Here is a 21,406-nt window from a genome sequence, read left to right on the forward strand (position 1 = left end):
GACGGCCGCTTATCGCCTCCCCCGCACCGCCCGAGGGCCAAACCCGAGGGGGAGCGCCTCACGGCCGACATCTTAAGTGAGGGCAGGTGGGCGCCGTCCCGCCAGGTGCTAGGGGCGGGCGCGGCCATCTTTGCTCAGGGCACGAGCCCGCCGGTGCCCTGCCAGCGCCATCTTGAGTAGGGGCACGCTCTGCCCTCAGCGCTGACCAGTAGCTGCCTCAGGAGCCATATTTGCCGAGGTCAACCCGCCCCCCCAAACCACCCCAAAATCCCAAACCGGCCCCCTCAGCAGCCCACGAACGCCCCTCCCGGCAGGCAGGGCGGCCTCCCCCGGCGGCGGGGCCCGCTCCTCCCCGGGGCCGGCGAGTCAGCTGACGGCAGCGGCGGTTTCCATCATGGCCGCCCGGCCGGGGCGGCTGCCGGCGGGGCAGGGGAGGTGGAGAGGCGCGGCGGAGGCCCGGATCCTGCTTCTCCTCTGGTTCGCGGGTGCAGCCGTGGAGGGAGCGGAGGGCACGGAGCCGCCGCTCAAGTGCGACGAGCTGAGGCTGGGGCAATATCCTGAGGGCGGCCGGGGCCGGGTTGGGGGGGCGGCGGCGGGGGTCGGTTGCTATGGCGATGGGGCCCGGGAAGGCGGAGGGGCTGGCGGCTTCTCGCCCCGGGCCCGGTTTGCCTGAGGGAGGGGGCCGCTTGCCCAGCCGCCTCGGGTGGAGGGGGAAAGGGGAGGCGGAGGGTGCGAGGTGCCTGACAGGGTGTCGGAGAAAGCCTCGGGTCAGGAGCCCCCAGGGGCTCTCAGCTGGAAGGAGCGGGAGAGGGCACGTCTGCAGCGGCCTGGGTTCCTTTCGAGGGTGGTACAGCGTGTGCCTGTGTGCAGGTTTGGGGTGTCTCCTCGATCTGCAACGAGAAGATCCCACGGGAGGAGAGACCCCTCTCCCCCACCCCTCCTCCACCTTCTTATTTTTTGCAGGACACTCGAGTGAGACGCGGTGGCTTTGCACAATGTCGAGTGCTCCTCCACAGTTTGAAGGAGCAGGGCGCAGGTGTTAAAGACTCTAGCTGCGAGGCTCCTGATTCTCCAAAGGGGCATCAGGCCTTCCCCAGAAAATGTTTGTTGATGGTAGCTGACAGTTGTTGATGGTAGCTGACAGTTATTGATGATCCAAAGTGTCAGGAAAGCAAATCTTGGAAAAGTTAACTTCATCTCCTGCTTTACTTGGCCATGGGAGTTCAGACTCTGGAAATTAGTTCCTGGTCAGGTTTTTTTTCTAGTCCAAATTCCTGGCATTTCAGATGTTTGTTTTTAGGCGTTCTTTGAAATTTGTATGTTACTGTAGATTTACTCTTCTCAACTAAATGCCTCAATTTAAAGGTACTCTGATATTGAAATAAGGGAAGAAGACTGGATTAGGTGTGCTAACTTGTTGCCTTCAAATACAGAGGCTGTGACTGATAAATATTGTAGTTCCTTTAGGTAGTGCTGACTGCAGCACTAATTAAACGTGGAGCTTATGCGATATATTGGTGTATTAAATTGGATTAGCAGATTTGCTGTATGGTAATGTGCTGTTCCTATCTTGGGGGATGGGTAGGAACTAACATCAAGGTGCATCTTAAATCCTCAGGGTTTAAAGAGGGGGGAATAAATTACTGTCAAACCTGTTGTAGTGTTTGATATGAAAAATGTTTTCCTCAATTACCTGAACATATATGTGTGATGAGCCTAAAATAGACAACAGTACACAAGAACCTATGAATTGTACAAATCACACAGCATATGGTAAGGATTTCTAACTTATGACATATATTGACAGTAACAACATTTTCCAAGGAAGTGTTCAATTTATGCGTTTTTGTATCTGCTAGATGAGCTTTATAAAACATGGGATTAGTAATATCATTAGTGTGAAAGCCTAAAACATATGTGTGGATTGGATGCTTTACTAAAAATGAATAAATACATTGTCTCTGATTGGTACATTTGTAAGTGAGGTTTCTGGTAAATCTCTTCAATGTATGTTATATCCTCTAGGCTCTGCCCTGCACTACTGTGATTAAAACAAACCGTTCCTGTCATACTGATTTTGCATATACTTATTAGAAGAATTGACACGTGACAGAACAGCCTTCAAAATCTATTTTTTACTTTTTTTTTTAAGGAAATATGGTGCCTTCCATCATCGGGAGTTTTTGGTGCCATGAGGCTCTGTTTTGAAAGCATTTACTTTTATTTTGATGTTAAATTCTGATGTACTTTGGAGTACAACAGAAAAATGCTTAAACTGATCACTTGGTTTACTGCATATGTTTAGCTTTTCTTATGTTTTCAGGCATTGAAATAAATAGTCTCTGTGTTAGCTAGTAGCACTACAGTTTTGCTTTATGTGCACTCATGTTTAAAATACATGTGTATGCTTGTTGTCTTTCATATTTTGTTTTCTATAAACGCTGAATAATTTTCTTCACTGGGATGCTGAAGGATAGTAAAGGTTTTCCAAATTCTTCAGAGACTGGATGAAAGTACTGTCCAAAATGGATCCCTTTTTAAGTTACCCGGTCCTTTACATCATCTTTGACATCATGTCCCTTATTATCAATGTCCAGTCAGTGAGCAGAAAGAATGTTCTGTAGTTTGAGATTGATCACAACTCAAATTGTTAGTTGTCTAACCAGTTACCATGTGATTGTATTTAATAGACTATACATTTGAACAGGACATAAGCTTCAGAGTGGGGAAAGTTGCTAGGTTAATTAATGTTGTTTTCTGTGCCTGTATAGATTGTCCCCACAGTATTTGAGTCGCTTCCTGTTTCAGTATTATCTAAGTAATAACAAGTTAATCTTCTGGATCATGCTTGAAGCACTACTGTTTCTGAACATCTTTCTGGGATCCATCACCCAAACAAATAGGGGTTTAATTCAAAGCATCCAATTAGTCTCATCGAGTAGCAGATTTCAAGTCTTACTGGCATGACATTGACACGAAAGCTGTGGCCTTTTCTATATCAACATATTTAAACTGCTGTGGGTTTCTTCTAAATAAAACAAAGTGCTGCTTTCTTTGCTTAGTTTTTTTTGTTACAACAAAGAATGTAGGTTTTTTGTAGTCATCTTAGGTTAGGCACTTTGATGAGTAAGATCCATATAGAACTTTATGGCAGTTAAGTCCAGACATAGCTCATGGGTTTTGGCTGTTACTAATACTGATGGCCTGAATTTAGTTTTTTCTTTTCTTTTTTTTTTTTTTTCATTTTTTGGTCCCTATGCAATATGGATAGATATTTAAAAAAATACATATCCAAATCCTAGGCTTCTTGCCTGTAGGTAGTATTGGAAAATCTGGAAAGAAATGTTGAACCTGGCTTGCTGTTTTGTTGGAACCAGCCGACAGGACTCTCAAATACTGAAAACTGATAGAAAGTGGGTAAAGGACTGCGATCCTTCCCTTTAAAACAACAGACTTAAACACTGAAGAGTGACTAATATTCTGGTAATACATTGCAAACTTTTAGCAGATGTCACTTTCTGCTGTGATTTCCACTTTGGTTCTCTTAAGAGTCAAACCTTAGCTTAGAATAATAGAATAATTTGGGTTGAAAGAGACCTCAGGAAGTCATATAGTCCAGCCTCCTGCTCAAAAGCAGCATTGGCACTGAATTCAGACCAGGTTGCTCAGGACTTTGTGCAGTCAGATCTTGAAAACCTCCAAGGATGGTGATGGCACCACCTCCCTGGTATGTCAGGTTCAGATTTCCCATTGACTCGTTAACAGAGCCAAAAAAGGAAATTACAACAGAATTAGAGCAGCAATTAGGTTTCTATATTTTACTTAATATGTATCATGCAGAAAGACAAGTTAGTCATAGGACTGGCTTAAAAAAATATGTTTTTTTTAAAAGTAATATGTCTGTGTGTACTGTGCTATGTATCAAGACTGTTGCATAGTGTAACTTCATTTGTATATTTCACTTGTGTCTTGTCAGAAAAACACTACAGTACCCAATTGGTTACTGCTTAATTTCAAATAATTTTTTTGTCCTCAGTTCAATGTCTGCCAGCACCAAATATAACTTGCAAAGATCACCTTGGCATAGAAAAAGTCTTTACAGGACATGAAGTTGGATTTTACAAGCCTATTCCATGTCGCAATGTGTAAGTACACTATTGTTTTTTGTAATAATTTGTCTTTGTTTTCACAATGAAGTTTTTCTAAAATAGTATGATGTGTCGATAGAAGGAAAAAGAAGTAAGGTAGAATCGTACACACGTTGAAGAGTACTTAATCCTCTAATAAGCACTGTAAGTAGTATAAGGATACAACATGCATGATTATAAGTAAATCTGTCTCAGCCATGGACACATTTGTTTAGTTATGTTTGTATCTTTGCTTTACCTTAGTATTTTACCTTTGCTTTACTTAGTACTTTATTTACCGTGGCAAAAATTTGCCCCAAATGCTGAGGCTACATTTCACATATGCTTAAAATCCGCACAGCTGCTGAAAGGAGCTCCTCTGGGGACACCTCTCCATCCCTTTCCCTGACATACCCGACTGTATACTGAATCGGGCAACTGATCTGGGTTTGAACTAATTTGGATCAGTTCCCCAATCTGAGTCACAGTACAGTTGCTTCAAGTGCTTGTGCCAGCACAAGAATGAGGGCAACTCAAGGATAAGAGAGTGGAGAAAGGAGGGCTGGACTGGGCTTCTCTGTTCAGTGGCAGTACTGGTTCATGCCAGTTCAAAGTGAGCCTGTAGATGCAGCTTAAGTTGTAGTATGCATGAATATTGGGGGAGTTTAAGTCTCCAGTTCCTAAAAAAATATCTTTTAGAGGAACTGTCTATTTTTAAGCAACCTTTGTATTTAACCAAGTCCTCTGTGTCTTTCAAGAGCCTGTTTCTGAAACGTGAAAATGATGGACCTAGTTTTTCTAAAGCACATTGTGAGCAATGGATAGCTCTGGATACCAATAAATGTTCCAACTGGCCAATGCTAATGATCAGCGAACACCTGTCAGTACCATTTGTTTCTCCTTTTTGTGGGATTCACGCCGGAGCCTTTTTCTTTTGTCCTGCTGGAATCTTTGGAAATTAAAACTCCAGTAATATTTGCTGGGTATTCCTTATCACACCAGTGGGCAAATAACTCTGATGTGATACTTACTGCTCAATAATTTGCCTAACTCAGAAGTACAGCTCTGCCTCTTAGTTTCATAAATATTTTCTCTGTATTTAGTCTTCTCAACAGTCAAAGCTCAGCAAATTGAAGAAAACATATTATTACGTCTAATCAAATTTAAATGCTAGCAAACTAGACTTCAGTCACATTTTTGTCCAGAAACAATTGCATTTCAGTCCCATCTGTGATGGGGACTGAGAATAAGATGAGCTATACTAGTTTAATAAAATTGCTTCCTCTTTGGACTAGACAGTAATTCTTACATTTTGAGTTTTTTGTATATTTTTGGTTTAATATATTTTCTAGAAACATTGTAAAATGTAGTTTTTCTTTATATTTATTAATAAAAACCCAAATCTATGTAGGCAGAAGAATGCCATCCTTCTTATGATGTTTATTACTTGATCATGACTATTATTTATGATGAAATAATCAATGGTTACACTGTCAGAAGAACTTGCTGTGGCTTTTCCAGTCCCATGACTGCTAGTATGGCAGAAGGAGAAGAGGACCCTTTGTGGGCTTGCTGAAAACTCCAGTAAAATACAACTGTGAGTGTAGAAAGAGTTATGCAAGCATGCCCTTGATAAAGCCCCAAAGCCAGTTAAAAATGGCAGCAAGGTTAATGTTAGCATCCTTCATGTGTACACTTGTTTAAAAAGTGGTCTAATCACTGATATTTATATGAGCCTTTCATAAGGCATTTTGAATGTTACCTAAGTGTTAGAAACATTATTTTAAGCAGGAATCTCTAGCTTAATATTACAACATTAGGCCTGCCCTTTCTACTGCTATTTTGGAGATTTTTCCAGCATCTTGCCTGAGTTTTGACAGAAACTATATCTGTCTTCTGGCAGAAGTAACTGCATGTGATTTAACCAGAAAATTGGTTTGAGAAGGCATCTTCCCAAAGCAGGATTGTCCTAGCATGGGGACAGCAGGTTTATGTGTATCCCTAGCTTTTGGAAAGGACAAATCAGCAAGTTGTGCTTAGCCAAAACTGTAATTTAGCAACAGTCCAGATAACAGTTCTGGGATCCAGTTATTTTAGAGCAAGACCAGGAGATGTTATATATTTGTATAAGTAGATGTGTTCAATTTCAGTTGCTCCTACTGTAAGTACAAGGAGAAGCTTGTAAGTGCTAATAAGGTTGCTCCAGCAAAAAAGTACTGGGAGTCAAGATTGTTTTGGTTTGGTTTTAATTTGATGTTTTGAAGGTAGATTTTTTTTTTTTTTTCCAAATTCTAGAATTCCCTCAATTGGCACTCTGTCATGTATTATGCTTAATATGTGCAGGCCCTGACTCTGCGGACTTGAAATGTCCATTGTTCAAGTATTGCCATTACAGGCAAGGAATCCATAAAATGGTAGTCTGTGAAATTTGTGAAGTTCAGTGTGGACAGGTGTCTGAGCAGTGCTAAGAGACCCCAAAAGACGATGGAAGCCACTGTGACCTACAGCAGTGCCTGGTATCAACTGGTGTGGAAGAGCTGGAAGAAAAAGTCTTTGACATGGCAGCTGGAAGAAACGTATGCAGAAGAAATAAAGATTGGATGAGGCTGAGAAGCAAGAAAAAATCAGAAGAGGAACTGAAAAGAAATTGCATCTTTTACCCAATTCTAGAAGTTCCTTTAGATGCCTGGGATATGTTATTTTTCTGCTTGCTGGTTTAGTCTTCAGTGCATGTTTTTATCTGAAAGAGTAAGTAAGACAAAGGAAATACAAGAGTGGATGCAGCCTTGTTACGGTATTAACATGCTTCCACTTTATACTAGATTTCTTCTGCCTGTCAGTTTGATGTTGACTGGGTTGCAGACTGTTCTGCTTTTAAAAGCATCTCAATGCATAGACGAGTGCTCAGTTTATTACTAGTTTTGATCAGGAGCATCTCAAATTAAACTGTGTTCCCACCTTTTGTGTAAGAGCTCTTTTTATGCTTTAGTGTCCTTGGAGGGTTGTTGACACTTTGTAGTGGATAAAAAATTTCCAACAGTTTACCTCAACTTTTAAATAAAACCATTAGTGTTCTTTACAGTGGAAACAAGACAGTTCTAAAGATGATAATTTACGTTACATTAGCTTCCAGGAATGCCCAGTATGTTCTGTGTTGCTAATAAGCACTAAGTAACAAATATTGAGGTAAGAGTCATGATTTAATCACTTAATGTTGCCATTAAATTTTAAAGTCAGTAAATGTAGATAATAAGCAAAAAGGTAGATCTTTATTTGGCATTGAAAGTGCTTAATAAAGGTGCTTGGACCTTTCTCAGCTACTGTCTTTGTGAAACTCTGTGTTTTATTCAACTGTCAACTAAGAGTTTAATTTGGGCTTATTAAATAATTGCTGGCACATAGTAGTGCACGTATCAAAACAGTGAATTATTGAATATTTTTAAAGTTCTAATTACATTTGGGCTTGCTTTTCTTTTCAGAAGCTAGCTGTTCGCCAATGCAGCAAAGGATGCAGCAAGTTCTAATATTGATAGCTGTATGTTTCTAGCTCACTTATTAGTGTAAAGTTCACATCAGCAGTGACTGAAAGTTACAGGCGGTTAGGTGGCCACATCACTGCAGCAGCTGGCAAGAATGGTGCCAATTAGTGTAAATCTCAAAAAGTCTGTTGCATCTGTTTATTTTGTATGACTAACCGTGGGATGCTTGACTTGTACATCTTTGTACCATCAGCAGTTCTTTTCATTTGTGAGTTTGTGCCGTTTACTACCTTTAGAGTGTAGTAAATAGATACATGACTTACCCTTTTTGCTGAATCCTTCCTGCAGCTTCTTCAGCCAGTGGCCATGGTTCATTTCTCCTTCAGATCTCATTGCAATTGCTGTCTCTGCTGACATCTCACCTGTCTATCCTGTTCCTCTCGATTTGGCTGCATGTGAGACTAATGCCTACAGACAGTATGCATACACCTCTTAGCTTTCTAGGGTTGTCTCAGTAGGGCTGAACTGTTAGGAAATACTCTGTGAAACTGGGAATGTATCAGCAACTGAATTATGTCTTGACAAGAAATCATGATTTAGTTTCAGAATGATCTGTATTCTGTAAGAGTATACTTGAGTTGCAACAGCTGAGGTTGCTTTATGGAGGATGCCTACCCAGTTTGAAAGCTTAACATTATCAATTCTGTGTCCGTTAATTGAAGATAAATAACAAGTCTGATTTTTTTTTTTTTAAACTGAAGCAGCAGGCAAATGAGTCACTACTTTAATTCTCAAAAGTATTGAGTGAATATATTTTGCAGTCATTGTCTACATTACTTGTTTCTTTGGCAGAAATGGATACTCCTACAAAGTGGCAGTGGCTCTGTCCTTATTTCTTGGATGGTTGGGAGCAGATAGATTTTATCTAGGCTATCCTGCATTAGGTAAGTTTATTTCTTATTTTTTCTTTGAGGTAAAGCTTATTGTTATGACTGAGTTATATGTGTATACTTATATTTTGAGTAATGAAGGCTGACAGTCAAGTTTTAATATTTACAACTAGAATCCTTACTTTATTGTCAAGTAAGGTAAAATCCTGCATTATCCTGAGCCTGCTATTCTGTTGGAGTGAGTGGTGACAAATGGATATATAGTTGTCCAACAGATAAAATCCTAATAAGCAAACATTATTATTGCTATTCATAGTTTTGCTTTATGTTTGCTTTGCACTGATGTTTACCACAGCATTCTTTGTGAGGCACTGAAACAGAAGTGGTTTTGACTCATGTGACAGCTACTTAAATGATGCTTGATTTTACCAGGAAAATAGTGGACAACCTTTACAGTAAACTTAGTGTTTTGGGATATGGAATTTATTCTGGCAAATGCATACCTTCAAGATAGCTCATGGTATTAACAGTTCTGCAGAAGCTGGGACCTTTAATAAGACCTACTTCTGGTTAGTGTTTTTAGGACCTGAATCCCAGGGTGGTGGTGCCACTGGCTTTTAAATAATGGAAATACCTTAGTACGTTAGAACTACTTTCACTGGCTTTGTTTCTGAGCTGGACAAATGGAGTAAAATTAAGTCTAGATAGCATGGAGTAATGAGTTGGAAAAAGCTATACATGTTACTGTCACTTCAGCTAGGAATTCTGAGTTTCTGACCATTAAATGCAAACGCTTGGGTTTTTTTAATAACATTATCTGTCCTTCTCGATAATCTTGCGTTAACATCTATGTCTTTTTTCCCTGAGGTTCTATAATTAGCACTTACTTTGTCCATCTGTTTCAGAAAAAGGTACATTTTTGGAAGCGGTCAATAAGGTCCACCTTTTTGTTATACCACTGGATTTGGAATAATAATTTGCAGTAATTATTTTGTAATATATTGTAGTAATTTAGATTTATAAATCCTCCATTCCTGTATAGGAGTTCTTTATGCTCATGCTTGTTAACCCTACTGGAATATACTGTAGCCAGTAACCAAAGTTAAAAGACTTAAAATTAAACTCTTCAAAAGTCAGGTTTTCAAGCTTTTGAAAGTTAAGGAAGACAGAAGCAAATAGGTTACAGTAGAAAAGAAAAAATAATCAATACATTGGATTCCTTGACAGTGGTTGATTGGGGATTTTTTATGTCATCCATGCCTTGGCAAAAAATGATTAAGAAAGGTTAATAGCATTGAAATATTTTGTGCAAGTGTAATGAAGACTGTAAATGTTATTTGGTTTATTTTTTTCCCCTCTTTTGCTTAAAGAGCATACAAATACAAACAAGCTATTGAATATGAAGAAATCAGGAAGGCAACCTCTTCCTCTCCCACACACTGTGAACTAAACCATAAGTTATTACTGCGTAAGAGCACTATTTTTTCCCTCTATGCTTTACAGCAGTTTATTTTCTCAGTGTGATCTGCTTGTAGGGAGGGAAGTGAGGAGGAAGAAAAAGATCAACTTTACCCTGCACTTCAGAAATATATGCCAGGTTCAGAAACAGTTCTTTTATATCCAGTAACATAACGGAGCAGCCAGTTCCTCAAGTAAACTGGAGCTGCTGCTGGAACCAAAATACCTAATGACCAAGAAGATGAAAGAGTAGTAGCAATGGTAAGACAACTGCTGGGTTGCTAAAATGCCAACTGGCAGTGAGGTTCAGGACCACAGCTTGAGAGGAGACGGTATAAGGAGTGTCACAAATAAGTATCTTAAATGGTGACTGCACTCGATGCAGGTAATAACAAAGTAAACTGTTCACCAGAGTTTGACATTATTTAATTGTCTTAACTGTTGTTTCCTAAGGCTAGCATTTCTTTAGCTGGCTGTTTCCCTTATGTTTTGTTACGCTGCTGCCAGTACTGATAGGCAGGCTAACTGTGTCTGGCTGCTGCAAGTCTTGCGCATCAGCCACTGGGAACAAACTGTTTTAAAAAATTATATACTTGGGTTTTTGCACATTTAAGTGGCACCACTTTAGTTGTAATATGCACGTAGGCTTTTCTTCTAATCAGCTGAAAGACCATCCTGCTACTACTCTTTCATCTTCTTGGTCATTAGGTATTTTTCCCTGTTCTCTGTGACTACTGTGTTGCTCCATGGAGAGATTTTAAACTGTCTCCCTGGAGTTTATAAATCAGGCTAGTTTCATCTTGTCAACTATGGGAGCTATATCCAGACAGTGGGATGCTCTTCCTGCAGCATGCATGCAGTTATTCCCCCACTCTCCTCCATATGCAGCCTCATAAACAGGGCATGGGGGAGAGGAGGTGGTATGCAGGACAGATTGCTGCTTCTGAGAGAGGGGGAGCACAAAGGAGGAGGCGGAGGTCAGGAGACCTTCAGGTGTTTGACAGAGAGCAGGCCCGTTCTTTGGAAAACAGCTGCGTGGTTTTACTAGCAGGTATTATGCAGCACAGCACAACTTGTGGCTGTGGGGAAGAGGTGCTCTGGGATGCCACACTGGCTGATGTTATCAACATGCTTTCTCTCTTGCCTCAGAAGTGTGCTGGCCCTTGTAAGCACGGTAAGGGTATGCTTTTTAGCAGGGAACTGTGTTTTCCCTATACAGCACAGCCTACAACTGACTTAAATGCAACAGATACGCATTCCTCTTCATACTGTCTATACCTGGGTAAAGAGATAAATGTCTTCACAATGAGTATCTCATTCTCAAAATAACCTAGAGGTTTGCTGAAGTTCAGCTGAAGTATTACTTACAATATATATAGTACTCATTGCATTATATTTATTGTACAAGAAACTACTGATATTAAAAAAATAATAAAAATTAAGACAGCCTCCTTCTTTCGAAGGCATTTTCCAAATGAAGTCTGCCTTGCATGGCAACTTCCAATGAAACATTCATCTGTTAGTTGCGATTCCCATATATTTTCTATTAATCTTTCATTTATTCATAGAAAAATAACATTTTTGAATACTGGTTAAAAAGAAGTGTAAATATATATGTATATATATTCAAAATAAATTCCAATTTCAGCAAAAATATAAAAATTATACAAAGGATTGTTCTCCAAAGAGCATGTTCTGAAAGTCAAGTCAGTATGTGCTACAATTCATGAGATGGTAGAAAGTCTCTTTCTATTCGTAAGTAAATTTTGCACCTCAAGTTGGGATTTTTTTCTGTCTGTGCCTCAGTCAAAGAAAGGAAAATTTCCAGTAACTTGCTTATCAACTTTTGCCTGCCTTTGTTTAAGAATATTTATCTGTTTAAAAAAAAAAAAAAAAGTTAATGTTTAAAATCTTTACCGTGTATTCAGGATGTAGAAATATGAATATGTGGTGGTTTTTCCCTGGTAATTAAAGATCTTTTGACTTTAGGTCTGTTTCTAGATGCATGCATATATATATATATACACACACACATATATATTTTGCAGGGTGGGGAGAAAGTTGGGATGTGATTGCCACCAGAAACCTATGAACTTCATAGTGACTGGCTTAAAGCTCCAGTTAAATTTTATTTTCCTTTTTTAGGTTTGTTAAAGTTCTGCACTGTAGGATTTTGTGGAATTGGTAGCCTAATTGATTTCATACTTATTTCAATGCAGGTAAGTCAGGGCTTTCAAAACAAGATACAAATCTGTGTTTGTTAAAGCTTTGATTTGATTGCTAATTCTTTGTTAGCATTTTAGCCTTAAGAACCTTTGTGTATTGAAAAATAAAGGCATTTATTTTAGCTCTGTTTGTAGACTGATGTTGTAGAATATGGACACAAAATATCAATATATTTATTGTTTGAATTAAAAAATTAGATTAGCTATCTATAAATACTTGTAATGAATAGCTTGGAAGATATAACACCATCAATTCACTTTGTCAGAACCTATGACCTCTTTGTGACACAGTGTTGGACTTTGCATGAGTTATCCTGCTGTTCCCAGAATCCTAAAGTTCTGTGTTTGCATGTGCTTTATGCTGATGGAGTCCATCATCTGGGGTGTCCATGCAGTGTGCAGGAGAGAAGGCATTGCCGCTTATTTTTTCTGCCCCTCCTCCAAATACAAGTCCCATATCACCTGAGAGCTGTGACTCTGGGATTCATGATGGTTAAATCCTCAGCTGGGGTGACGTCTTGTGGCGTCATGACATTGCAAAATTGTCTTATTATATAGTGCATCCATTTAGCATGAATTGAAATTGCCTATGATGAACTTAAAATGCATTGTGGAGATAGGAAATGTTTGTGTGGGTTTATAGAAAAATATTTTTAAAGTATGCATCTTTGTATGTACATATTTTAAATGATATGCATTCTCAAATTCCTTTCCATGCTATCGCAGTGATCTTGCCTCAGATCACTTACAGATACAGCTGAGAGTATCTTTCTTCTCTCCTTTATTCATCTCCCTGGTGACCCCACATCAATTTAGCCTTTCCAGAACAAAAAAGCCATGATCTTCTCTCCTTCTCTCCATTCCTTACCTGTGCAGTATTTCAAAGATACCTGTCATCAACCTAATTCTCTCCTGCCTACCCTCCATCATCCAAGAAAGGTGGTTTGGAGCCCACTCATTTGTTAGCCTGATTTTGTGACTCAAATCCGCATCGGCTTAACCTAGTACCAGCGCCTGGCTGTGTAATTTGGTTGATTAGAAGCCCTAGGGAAATGTTCCTCCTGAGACAGTGCTCGCTAAAATAGTTAAACTACAGCATAACTTCAAAATAAATCTAGTTTCTGTTTGACTAATTAAGCATGACTAATTTTATGATGGGAAAATTAGCAGTAATTGAGACATTAGCACAAAGTGTATATTTCACTTCATGTTGAAAAGTCTTGGTTCTTTTTCTCTTGTAGATTGTCGGACCTTCCGATGGCTCTAGTTACATTATAGATTACTATGGAGCAAGGCTTACACGGCTCACTATTACCAATGCAACATTCAGGAAAATGCAGACCTATCCTTAACCCTGGCAGTAAGTGTCACAAATGCATAGGTGCATTTTATTGTTACAGATGGATCCAGTCGTCCACTGAAATTGCTGACGACTTATTAATTACACTTCATCAGAACTGCATATTAAATGTACATCGAACAAAGATGATAAAATATGAAAATTCCTCAAGTGAGTGAGTTTACCTGAAAGGTGCCGAGTTTCTTTGTGACTGCTCTGTTTCTGTGAGCACAGTTTGTTGCTAAGTTGTAACATTTGTGAAATGTGCAGACTTTTACAATTTGCACTGATGTTGTTCTGTGTCTGTAAGTATAATTTAGAGTGTTACAGAGAGGTGGAGAAAGAGTTGTTCAGAACAACTATGCTGATATTTAGTCCATTGAAATTGATGAGAGTTTGAGCATGGATGGGCCAGGATTACATTTGGTGTCTGTTTTCATAACTATGTGTGGCATTTTGTAAATGAACTTAAATATCCCAAACCACAGAAACTGCCTTTCTTTCTATCCTGTTAGTTAAAATCCAGATGGCCCTAAATCTTGTGCTGGTGTATTCTGTGAAATTCTATTAATTGAAATAATTATTTCTGTAAAGCTTAAAGACAAATTTTGGTCAAGTTGCAAAATTTGGTCAGTGCTGATCAACAGTAGAAATACGGATGCATAAAAAATGGAACCGTAGATGACACATCACAAAAAAGGAGGGTGCATGCTGGGGTGCCCTGAGGTTAGAATAGGAAATAATCGTTCTGCTTATTTTGATTTTTTTTTTTCTTTTCCCCTTCCTTGCAACCATCCATGGTGAAATACATCCTTTTCTGAAAAGAAATCGGTGCATGTGTTTTACAGCTACAGAATGTCAAAAAAGTGAATTCTTTGTACTAATAAAGCCCTTAAAAGGTTCTGATTTTAGATCAGTTGTGTTTCAGTGAAATAAATTCTGTGTCCTTCAAAGTTGTTTGACCAAAGTCCTTAGGACAACCAAGATTTACCTAGATGTTCCTTTAAAGAAAAGTATATACACACAGAGACAGAAAACATGTCAACAGAATCTTCATGTTATTTGACCAATTTTAAACATTCCTTTCACCTTCTAATGAAAACCAGCAGTAACGTAGTGAGAAATCCACATGATATAAACTTTAATGTAGATTTTTTCAAAAATTTGGGCTATTCTTTTGTTTTTCAGATGAAACTTTCAAAATGTTATTAATGTGTCCACAAGTGGTATTTTTAAGGGAATTACAAAAAATGAGATTCCTAAATTGATTTTTAAAAGTGCAATTTGTGGGTTTTACTCTCTTTTAAACCTGCATTGGGACTGTTGCACAGAAAGCTTTGTAAAGCTGTTTTTTTCCAAATCAGTGTAACCTGACATACCACGTAATGAGAATAAACCACAAAGAATACTTTGTGCTTAACATTAATTCTTTCCTTTGCGCAAGAAAGACGGAGTTTTGGAATACTTGCTAACATGCATTTTACTTGTGGGTTCAAGGAGACAAGAACGCTCTGTTAGCTTTGTTCACTTGCCTGATATTTGTTGCATCTCCCTTTTGTCTCTCTTTCACTGAATGCTCTTTGTGCATGTCAGTTTTGTTTCCTGAAATACTTTCAAAAACAGACAGGAAGTGGATGGAAAATAAATGTTTCAATCAAATAAAATCTCGTGGCTAAGATCATCCTGTGACTTGTCTGCTTTTTGTTTTTTAACCCTGAAGCTGTGAAAATAGGAAGATACCATGGACATTATAATAAAAAAAATAGCCTTGGGCAAATCATCACACCAGATTTCGTTCTAAAATCTGTCTCCACATGTACAAGTAGCAGAGGGCTTGACTTTCAGCAGTCCATCTTGTGCTTCATTATCCGTAAAAGAATATGGGAGCTATTTTGTCTGAATCAGATGAAAATATGATTAGTTATGAGGCCCATCAAATAGTTTGTTAATCCCAGAAACCAAGTAGCCAGCAGAGAGAAAGATTTGTTATTCCAAGTTACAGCATTTCTGTAGAAACAGAAGATGTGTGTCAACCAATCCAGGAAATAAGAACTGCTATGGGATTCTTTCATCCCGATGCTCTCTGGTTTGTGATACCAGTGCATGCTCTTGTCAGGACTGCTCTGCTTTGTCCTAGCAGTCAGAATGAAGCCACGGGTGACCAGACAGAGCAATGTTTCGAGCCTTAGCAAAAATTTATTTCTCTTCCCTTTAGATGGTATTCCACTTGATCCTCTGTCTTGTACTAACAACTTTCCACTTCTTTCACAGCCCTCTCCTTTGTCTGTGAAGCCTTTTAGAAATCAGTGCCACAGATGGCTTAACCTTTGAAACTTGGATACTGTTGGAATTATGATATATACCTGAACACTCATATCTGCCTTTCTATAGGCTTGTTTAGTTGCCTAGCTGAAGTTTAGAGAGAGTTAACTGAGTAAGCAGATAGTACTGCAGGCCAGTAGAGAGTTAGTGAGGTCTTTGTTTTCATCTTGTAATTGTCAGATATGGCATGTTTACCATAAGGGCTGTGAAAAGTGTGATGCAAGATGTAAAGCTGTCCCACTGTGTTAATAATAAATTGGCTACAGTAATATTTATCAAAATGTCTGTCCTACGATGATTTTCTGTGTTGCTGCCTGCTTTAGCTTTCTCCTGTCAATCAAGTTGTCCATCCTAGTGTTTCTGTAGTTCTGATTGCTCTGACTCCGCTGGAATAGTCTTCTCTCTGAATTGTTTTCCCCCAAACAGTTGCAAAGCAATAAAAATGATTAGACAATGTACTATGTCATCCTCCTGCCTCGTTCCGAGATAAAATGATAACTGCTGGCCTTGCAGGTATTCAGGAATCCTTTCAACATTCCAACAAGACTGAGAAGTATTATTCTGTATCTGTAAAAATAAAGAACATAAAAAGTAAAGGCCAGAGTTTAAAAAAAGAATTTGAAGTGCCTAGCCTTTAAAAACCTGTATAAAGCTATTCACTGAAGATGCTGCAGATCTATGCCAGGAGTTAAATCCAAATCTTCTCTAAGTACCAGTGCAGTTCAGTCATTGCAAAAATGACTCCATAAACCTGTCCCTTTTTTTTTTTTTAATGTCCGTTTTAGGATTTTCTGCAACGTGCTTAACCATGATCTGAAAAAGCAGTAGCTGGTAGAAACATTCAGCTTTGGGCACTTTGTATTCACTCACACAGTGCAGAAGTGGTTGTACTTAGGTGTGCTTACTGTATTAATAAATTACTCTGGATTGTATTTGTTCAGATAGGTCAACCTGTGCATCTTTCACTTGTGTTTAGAGCTCGTTTTCCAAAAGAGCGGATTTAGAGATATTTTAGAACAAAATCTCTTGACTAGTTACTCCTCCTGTGATTTAAATCACAACTATGCTATGGCAACTTCCTGTGACAGTATTTTGTTATTGTAACTGTTTTCCTCTCCACCACCACCCACCACTTACTACATGAAGATATCACTTCTGCTTTCAGGACCTGATAACACCTTAAATGTTAGGTTTTATTATGTTTCCAAAGATGTATTACTGTATGTCTGCCAGTAAAACTTCTCAGCTCCACAGGAAGGTCTTTGTGTTTGAAATGCTCCGTTAGAATTTTTTTGGAGAACATCTGTTGTCACCCCATCAAGAATTGTTTCCTTTGTTCCTCAAGAGTATATTCAGTTATATTTGCTTACACAGCTATGTCTATTCAGACTTCTTGCATCTCTTCTCAGTGTTTTGGGGTTTTTTTATTTTTAGATTCATTAGGTGTTTAGTCCATTTCTGCACTGAGAGCCATTCCTGTTGCTTGCTCTGCAGTTTTCAAACCTGTTTCCTCCAGAAAATGATGTTGAATACAATAAGGTTGGGTGCTTAAGCACCCAGTTGGGGAAATGCCAAAGGCAGGGTTTTGCAAGCAACCATACGTTTCCATTGCCTCATAGGACTGTCACTAATTGTGTGATTGCCTATTATTTCACTAATACATCATACAGTCTTTCAAACTCAGCGTCATCTCATCCCTAACTACTTACTTTGCCATTTTCATTATTATGCATGGTCACTATATGGCTTCTTTAAAAAAATGCATCATTTTAGTTCATTTAAATCATGCTTTTTAACCAGCTACTATGTTCTGGGTTCAGCCTGCATCAGAGTCTGCCAAGAGGTGAAATACAAGAGATTATTCTGTTTGCATCTTCTGCCTGAATTTGAGGAGAAAAAATAGCTTAACTTTAGGCATATGCTTACGTGTTTTGCTAGACTGAAATTTGATCAAGACTCTTCCCACTTTCTTCCTCTCAATCCATCTGTGTTACCCAAAGAATGTTTCTAATCTCTGTGAATTATAAGAGAAAATTGCGTTCTGTATGGAAACCTTAGTACTGACAGTGTAAGTAAGTGATTAATAATATTTGATACAGCTCTACGACATCCTATGTGTCACAACTTCTTTTTTTCACCTCAGAGCTGCTTTTCATTGACTCTCGTTCATGTATCAGCTACCTTTGGACATCCTGCCACAAGTTCTCAAAGTACCTCTAGGAGGAATTGGACTCTTCAGAGTTGAATCAAGTATGTAGAAATGTCACGGCATCAGATCAGGGTATCATTTATATATACGAAGCAAAGACACATTGGGGAGCAGTAGATGTTAATAAGAGGGGATTGTAGGCTTCAGTTTCTGCAAAAGTATGCCTGAAACCTAAAACCGTGTTGTCTCTTTGCCTTCTGCTTCCTGAAGGTGGAGCCAAACCCCCTATCAGATCTCCAAATCTTCTGAAGTTGTTCTTTATCATACAGCAAGGACTTAGCACTCCGGTATTTTTCCTTGCACAACAGAGAAAACTGGAAAGTGGATGTGAGGATTCTGTCTGGCCAAGATGCATTTTGCACTATGCTTACTCTCTAGACCTAAGACTGTGGCAAAGGAAAAGAAAGGAAATGTAAGAATAAAAAGGGCAGTCTCAATGCTGTTTGCACTGTGTGTGATGAAGATCTAGTTCCATAAACTCCCAACAAAATAGTGTTTAAAAAAATACTGCTTGTCTCAAATACAAACTCCTTGCTTTTCCCAGGATTTCTGATTCTTACTCTTCGTGCTTCATTATAATCTCAAACACTCATGCTCCGATAATTCTCCATTATACATTTGAATGGCTGCTTTCAAGACTGCAGTGCTTTCTCCGAGAAGCACAGTTCTCAGGCTCTGCAGATGCGTATGACACAGCAGAATTTTAGGCAGTATAAAAATTATAAAGATCAGTTTCCATTACTGTAATTACTATATAAATCCTATCTTTAAGAGGCTTAGAACAGGCCTATTTAACCTTGGTTTGAGCTGAGGCTTGGTCCAAGTCTGATAAGTTGAACACCAAATTCTTTTTCCTTTTTTTTTTTTTTTTTTTTTTCTTTTCTCTGCAGCATCGTAACTTAGCGGGGAGTGGGGCGGGGAGGGAGATGGATCCAGCGCATCCTCTCTGCTCTGACAGGGTGCTGGCTGTAATCGGGCAGTATACCTGTCCCCAACCAACAGCAAGACTAAACGAGATGTGCATTTTGTTACATCTGAAAAGCACCGTTTCTCCCCTTGGAACCTGTGGCTGCTTCTCTTACACAGCTGTACTCCAGAACAGGTGTGTGAGACGGCTCGGAGGCAGATGATCCACAGAGTGCAACTAGAACCGTCAGATCCTACACTCTTTGCAGGGCTGTAGCAGTAATTACCATCTTTTATGTCATTTGCACCACCTCGATGAAAGCGAAGGTGTTGGCTGCCCTGGTGCTTCCCCTTCGGGTAGCTGAGATGCCTGGAGCTGCCTCCAACTGCCTTTCAGGTCAAAGCATTCAAAATTGAGAAAGAAGTTGGCAGCACTATGTGCAGAGGTTGGGGATATCCTGCTCCATTGCTTAAGCATGCCAGACTTAGCTGTAGGCCAGAGAGCAGCTTTGATATGGATAGCCATTACTTGCTCAAAAGAAAGTCTGGCACAGCATTTTCCATGTCATGAACCTGTTCTGCGGTGGGTGCTTTGCCCCCTAGTCAGTAGAGCAGTAGGAATGAATTTATTAATGTATTCTGTTTCCTTTACACAGAGTCTTCTTCAAAGTTCCTTGGATTTACCGTGGAGAAAACATGGCAAGAACATGTAAGAGGAGATCACTGCCTGCGAAGAACTGACTGAGTGTTCACCTTGAGCCTGACAAGACTGCCCACCATATGGATTGTGTTGGCAGAGGCAGAAGCCTGGGGAATGCAGAGGTGGGGGGTAATTTTTAGGGCTTGCATTCCATGGTCCCATTGATTATAACCCTATTAAGAGGATGATGCATGCGACTTTTAAGTTATTTTGTTAACTAAGTGTAAGCAATGGATATGTCATGCTAACAAACATAATTGCTGGTGTGTCCAATACAGTATGTAAGTACAGTATAGTGAATTTAAAAGGTTGTGGTAATCTAAGAATGTTAAAAGGGAAACGTGTGCCTGGGGGGTGTGGGGGTTGGGGAGAAAAACGACTTACTTGACATTCACTGTCTTCCTCCCAGCTCCTTTGCTAAAGTAGGAACAGAATCGGAACAAAAAAATGTTTGTTTTACAGCTGTACCAAGTTACGGCGTGGACTTGTGCTCCCCCCCTCCTCTCCCACTTGCATCAAGTACATCCTGTACTTTTGGCAACATGTTGACTGGATATTTAAAAGCTGTGAACTGTTCTGAAAGTTTCACATACTGGGTTATGGGCCATGTGTGTTTGATCAAAATTCAATTACTGCACTGTACCATGCTTGGAAACCTATCATCCCAAGTTATGAAGTATGACGAAATAGGCTAATCTAATTGGTTCAGTATGGGAGCAGTATCAACCAAGCTTGTTATGATAAATAGCTTCCTGTGTTAAAGGTTCTCTAGAGCTTAAGTATCTTGGCTCACCTCCCTCTACAAAATAAGAATAGTGTTCCCTGGGAACAGTTACATCACTGTCCCTCTCCTACATTCACAATTAAAGGTTTGTGGATTTTTTTCATCTTGTTATTCCTTGAATAGATAAACTGTGGCCATCTACCCCATTCCCCACTTCCATCTCCTTCCCCTTTCCTCAGGTTAGGTCATGTTGTGCTTACTGTGAGTCTGCCTGGTCTGCTTCAGGGCTAGGTAAAGGCAAGCTTGACCAGGATGCCAAAACCCATCCTGGGCCGGAGGCTGGGATTTGTGTGCTGGTGTCAGTGCATACAACATGTCTGTTTGTATAAAGAGTTGGAATTTTTGATGTTAAGTTAAACGTGGAAGCACTTTAATCTTTCTAAGCATCTAATAAAAGAACTTTTGTATAGCGAATTTCATACCTATGGATGTGCTATTATCTTCTTGAAACTGAAATTTTAGTTCATCAGTAGTTAAACGCAAATCCAATGTGCAAGTGCTGGATTATGACCAGGGAAGGACTATGTTCTAAGCCTGGATTTGTAGTCACTAAATTTGTCACTAAGACAGTGAGCTGTCTCCCATGAGATGATACTGGCTTCGTGATTTTATCTGGTCCATCTTTGGCAAGAAGTACTTAGCTGGGATTTTGATGTCACAGTAATAGACAGTGTCAAGGGGAAAAAAAAAAAACCAACATGGAAAAGTGGCTCCTTATGCTCTGGCGATTCAATTTTTTTTCCTGTCTTGAACCACACCCCCTATGTGCCTCCTAACTGAGAAATCCCCTTCAGGCAAAACAATTGTGTGATGATCATTTTGCAAAGACATAATGTAGGCCTGATATTGCAAGAGCCTTTAACGTTGATGAAATTTCTCCAAAGAATAAAGTTATTCACTTACTTAAGGGTTGGTAGAATGAGTCCTTATGTAAGTGAGTCTTCGTATTAGCCCCAAGACTGCCTAA

At 39.4% G+C, this 21,406-nt stretch overlaps 1 protein-coding gene across 3 annotated transcripts; it reads left to right on the forward strand.

Annotated features, from left to right (window-relative positions):
- The first annotated feature begins 305 nt into the window (after positions 1 to 305).
- TM2D1 (TM2 domain containing 1) lies at positions 306 to 20,853 on the forward strand. Of its 3 annotated transcripts, XR_011325673.1 has the most exons (9): positions 306 to 552; positions 1,700 to 1,773; positions 4,037 to 4,145; positions 8,459 to 8,550; positions 12,100 to 12,173; positions 13,421 to 13,539; positions 17,984 to 18,090; positions 18,260 to 18,461; positions 19,612 to 20,853. XR_011325673.1 is itself a non-coding variant. In XM_069788567.1 (7 exons), exons 1-6 carry the CDS (start codon positions 395 to 397, stop codon positions 13,529 to 13,531), a joined length of 618 nt encoding a protein of 205 aa, XP_069644668.1. In that variant the 5' UTR covers positions 306 to 394; the 3' UTR covers positions 13,532 to 13,539; positions 19,612 to 20,853. The 3 variants fall into 3 exon arrangements, 1 of the variants encoding a protein (XP_069644668.1); XR_011325672.1 differs by having other exon boundaries at positions 17,984 to 18,461; XM_069788567.1 differs by lacking the exons at positions 17,984 to 18,090; positions 18,260 to 18,461.
- Positions 20,854 to 21,406: the final 553 nt, after the last annotated feature.

The sequence above is a fragment of the Haliaeetus albicilla genome, chromosome 8, assembly GCF_947461875.1.
Source record: "Haliaeetus albicilla chromosome 8, bHalAlb1.1, whole genome shotgun sequence".
Classification (NCBI taxonomy): domain Eukaryota; kingdom Metazoa; phylum Chordata; class Aves; order Accipitriformes; family Accipitridae; genus Haliaeetus; species Haliaeetus albicilla.